This window comes from Echinops telfairi, unplaced genomic scaffold (assembly GCF_000313985.2).
Source record: "Echinops telfairi isolate 266 unplaced genomic scaffold, ASM31398v2 ScPeMD7_7417;HRSCAF=8455, whole genome shotgun sequence".
In the NCBI taxonomy this organism is placed as follows: domain Eukaryota; kingdom Metazoa; phylum Chordata; class Mammalia; order Afrosoricida; family Tenrecidae; genus Echinops; species Echinops telfairi.
The window spans coordinates 1,489,437-1,492,245 of NW_022111317.1; the positions used below are offsets into that span (position 1 = coordinate 1,489,437).

At 59.5% G+C, this 2,809-nt stretch overlaps 1 protein-coding gene across 1 annotated transcript in view; it reads right to left on the bottom strand.

Moving 5' to 3' along the window:
- Positions 1–2,809, bottom strand: part of ANO1 (anoctamin 1) — a 126,798-nt gene that overhangs the window by 34,299 nt on the left and 89,690 nt on the right. The window contains exons 12-13 of the mRNA XM_045297139.1: positions 2,083–2,165; positions 63–74 (exon numbers count right to left, since the gene is read on the bottom strand). Of these exons, the coding sequence (XP_045153074.1) occupies positions 63–74; positions 2,083–2,165 (95 nt within the window). The remainder of the gene's footprint in view (positions 1–62; positions 75–2,082; positions 2,166–2,809) is intronic.

Here is a 2,809-nt window from a genome sequence, read left to right on the forward strand (position 1 = left end):
TTTCCCGCGAGAGCGGCTATGGAGAGAGAAAGAGAAAGAGGGGTTAGAAACAAAATCCAAACCTTGACTGCTTCCTTCAGGAAACCAGAAGAGTGAAAAGAAACAAACAGAAGGTTCCATTACTTATACGGCTTTTATAAAGTGGAGGCCACCTGCTGCCCTTGGGCCAACCCACCACGGCCGCCCCCAGGGGGTCAGCGTAGAACTGGGCTGCGGGGGGGCTCTCAAAGGCTGTGATTTTGGGGACCTGGGCAGCCAGGCCTTTCTTTTGAGGGGCCTCTGGGTGGACTTAAACCTCCAACCTTTCTGTTAGCGGCTGGCACTCACTGTGTGAACCACCCACGGGCTCCAAGACACAGGCTCTCACTCCCTGCCTCTGAGTCAATGCCACTCACAGCGACCCGGCCAGACAGGGTAGCACTGCCCCTGCAGGTGTCTCAGTAGAAAGCCCCATATTTCTTCCTTTGGAGCGGCTGGTGGTTTTGAACTGCTGACCTTGAAGTTAGCAGCCCAACATGTAACTACCACACCACCAGGGCTCCTCAGACACAGGCCGCGCTTCTTCAATGGCCTTCATGACAAGCAACGGCATGGTGGGCAAGGAGGCCACAGGGAGGTCAGGGGCTTTATGATGGCTTTGGGGGGTGGCTGCCTCATAGGGAGTCCTTTTGAAAACCGCTGGGTGAGCACTGGGTTGGAACCACTTAGACACACAGAGGCTGCCTCTGTTTCAGGTTCCCGGACTCGGGCTCAGACTTGGTGGAGAGCAGCCTCCTCACCCCAGGCTGTCTGTCCAAGGAAGAGCTCCAGTGGGAGGTGGGGTGGAAGTGGGGAGGGGAGGCCCACTTGGCGACGGCCCCTTCAGGCCCCAGTGCCTTCTGAGTTGGGGCAGGGCATGCCATGATGGGCCCCGAGGGGCTGAGCGGCTGGGCAAAGGGGACCGTCCCTCTCAGGTGACCTTTACTCCAGGGGTCGCCTAAATTGATGTGAACGGAGCTGCTTCAGTCTGTTCCAGCCCTCCTGATGGAGGCAGGTGCAAGGATGGACCCGCTGGAGCAGGGGGTTCTGGCTGACCCACCATTGACCCCACCCGCGCACCTCTGCACGTCCGGGAGACCACTGGTCTTCCCCTGGCTCCCCCCTATAAATGCGTGGCACAGCAGTATGGCTGCTTCTTCGTCAGTCAGGCTGAACAGCTTGGGCGTGGAGGAGAGCCAAGCCAAGGGCAGGTACAGGTGAGGCCAGCCAGGTGGAATCCCCGCCACAAACTTGCTCTCCCCCCTGTTTAGATGGAGAGGGCACTGGGACACAGAGAGGGTATGCAGTGTGCCCAGGGCACACAGCAGGATCAGAGGCCGTCTCTCCTGCTCACAGCCAAGCATTGAGTCCTTGTAGTTTTAGAGCAAACAGGGCTGAGGACACCTCCGGCTCTAGAGAGCCCATTCCCTGGCTGTGGGGGGCAGGGTGGGGGTGGGGAGACAGCAGGGGTGGGAAGGGGGAGCGGGTTAACACTGGGAGAGACAACTCCCACAGCACAACAGGAGGCCCGCAGCCTGCACAGCCAAGCCTGCTCTTCCTAGGGACACTCATTTCTTGTCCCTCCTGCCCACCCCAGGGGGGACGTCTGGACCCAAGTGACACTGAGGCATGGGATGGTGGCAAGGCTTATAGGGCAGACTCTTATAAAGACATAGAGATGACACCTACACCCGGATCCCTGGTGAAGTCTGGACCTACTCCCAGGCACACCCAGTGACCAGCAGAGAGCCGCCTCTGGGGAGTGTAGTCAAGTACCCATGGGACCAAGGCTCTTGGCTGCATTTGGGGACAGCCCTGGGTGGCATCAGTGGCTTATCAGGCCCTGAGACCCAGAGGGCTCAGCACTAGGACCCCGTGGTCCACATGTGAGTCTCCATCACAAACATCTCATTGGACCAGAAACAACCGCCGTGGCAGGGAGGGGGACAGAGGGAGTGGCAGACAGAGGTGGGCATCTTAGGGTGGTGGGTTCCCTGAGTGGACTGAACCCTGGGGCTGGGAGGGCAGGGCCCCTCGAGGGGCACTCGGCACCCGAGCACTGACCTCTTCCTCCTCGAAGCCTGTGAGGTCCCAGCGGTAGTTGAGCCTCATCTGTTTCCGCTTCCAGTGTTCCATGAAGGTGGCGGCTGCGGGCAGGAGAGGCAGCAGGTCAGGCCACTGGGCTCGCGCGCCCCCAGAGCCAGACAACACTATAGGGGGGTGGGCAAACAGGACATGTGGGCCCTCGCAATGTCCCAGGAGGCAGGGCCCACTGCCTGCCGGTCCTAGAGTGAGGAGACCACAGCTTTGTCCTTATTCAGCGAGGACACAGGGGTTTGACCTCAGAGGCCACTTCCTCCTGTGCTCACCTGGCCCACAGGTGATAGATTGGGGGTTCTGGGCCCCCAGAACTGTGACACAAGAAGCAGGGGCTCTGTAAAGTCCCCCACCTTGTAGCATCTTATTAGTGCAGCCCCTGGGCACCCACACCAGACCCCTCCCCTGGCAGTGACTGTCACGGCACCCACATTTGCCGTCCGCTCGGCCCCTGCCCCATACTGTGTGGCCTTTCTTCTGTAAGGGGTGGGACCAGGCCTCATTCTACTGTCCCCCTGTGCCCACCCCCCTGTCCGGTCCTGGCACAATGGATGCCCAAGAGTGTCCACTGAACGAACCAAAGAATGAATGGATGGATGATGGGTGGATGGTGGATGGATGGATGGATAGATGGATGGAAGGATGGCTGGATGGATGGGTAAATGGATGGACGGATGATGGATGGAAGGATGAA